This window comes from Aphanomyces invadans (assembly GCF_000520115.1).
Source record: "Aphanomyces invadans strain NJM9701 unplaced genomic scaffold supercont1.34, whole genome shotgun sequence".
NCBI classification, from domain to species: Eukaryota; Oomycota; class Saprolegniomycetes; order Saprolegniales; family Verrucalvaceae; genus Aphanomyces; species Aphanomyces invadans.
Genome location: NW_008580179.1, coordinates 277636 through 279014, shown reverse-complemented (window position 1 = coordinate 279014; position 1379 = coordinate 277636). Strand labels below are relative to the sequence as shown.

At 57.5% G+C, this 1379-nt stretch overlaps 1 protein-coding gene across 1 annotated transcript in view; it reads right to left on the bottom strand.

Moving 5' to 3' along the window:
- Positions 1-1130, bottom strand: part of H310_11779 (hypothetical protein) — a gene marked incomplete at both ends in the record, with an annotated part of 2595 nt that extends 1465 nt beyond the window's left edge. The window contains 5 exons of the mRNA XM_008878543.1: positions 24-194; positions 240-305; positions 365-479; positions 534-728; positions 790-1130. Of these exons, the coding sequence (XP_008876765.1) occupies positions 24-194; positions 240-305; positions 365-479; positions 534-728; positions 790-1130 (888 nt within the window). The remainder of the gene's footprint in view (positions 1-23; positions 195-239; positions 306-364; positions 480-533; positions 729-789) is intronic.
- Positions 1131-1379: the final 249 nt, after the last annotated feature.

Genomic DNA, 1379 nt, shown 5'->3' with positions numbered 1-1379 from the left:
CCCAACCAACCAGTCCATGGTACCTTGGTCGGAGGCGACGTGATCGTCCCCTTGATATCGTCGTGGTGGTTGCGCCCCAAGAATGACGAATTGCCCTCCATGTCGAGCTTGCCGCGGAGATCGGACGACACGTCGTGAAACTCGCACTCGCCTGCAAACTCAAACATGCGCTCCCCCAGCACGACCCCGTGCATCTAGAGTCAAATGAGACCCGTTCACTGTCATGGCAAGCCACAGACTTTGAACTTTGGCATATCATAGTGCACTTCGGACCCGTTGGCAAAGCGCACGGTGACTTTGCCAGCCTGGTACGCCATCGGATGAAGAATTGCAGGGGCGGCGGGTCACAAGAAGGGACTCGGACCTGGGCGTTGATGAGGGTGTTGGCGGCCAAATGGGCTTCGAATTCACACAGCCCGGACAGGGTAAACAGCGCGTTCGGTCCTTCCACGAAGTACGCGCTGATGGGCGGGTGGTGCCTGCAAACGACCACAAACATCACGTCAATTGGTGACGGCGTCACGAGAGCTTACTGCACGTGCTCCAAGTACACAGACGTGCCGTCGGGAAACGTGCTCTGGTACGTCTCGCCCAAGATCGGGTTGAACGGTTTGCTCTGGCCAACGCAAAAGTGCAAACCCGCCACGACGAACGCCATCACATGCTGCAAACGGTCGAGTGGCTCGGTGGCGTGAGCCGCCTTGGCGAGCAGCGTCGGTGCGTATGCCCTAACGAAGAAGACCACGTGTAAGATGCGCGACCTCCATGGGACGGCAAGGGAAATCGCACCACGCATCTGGAATGCGCTCGAGGAGCGATCGCGGCTCAAAAAGGCGAATGGGGAGGGACAGCCTCACCGCGAGCTTGCCACTGAGCAGCTGCGCGCCAAGCTGAAGCATGATGTCCTTGACAACTCCCTGTTGTTTTTTCAGCACTTCTTTGTCGTCGAAAATCACGCCGCCCTTCTTGTTGTCCCTGAATCCTTTGAACCAGAGCATGCGGTCCTTCACTTGGGCCTCTGTCCACGCCTCTTTGATCGAGTGGCTCGGCTGTGGAGTCAAGATCGTCACAGACAAGGGTGGTGTGGCCGCGACCGGTGCGGGGGGCGGTGGTGCCAGCGCTGTCGACATGATCAATCCGACTCTGACCCAACTCATGATGGCACTTGGTTATTTTCAGGATGGATGTAATCTCGACCAATCCGAGTGCTGCAATTCGTTTTCACTGCTCTTGATTGGTCCATTTAGTAACTGCCGTTCAACGGCGGCGCCATCTTCTGGCGACCACGAAGATCTCGAGCGGATGGATCCTGTGCATGGCCGTTCCGTTGAGGTAGATTACGTGTTATGACGGAAGGCCTCCGACCTCGTGCACCCGTC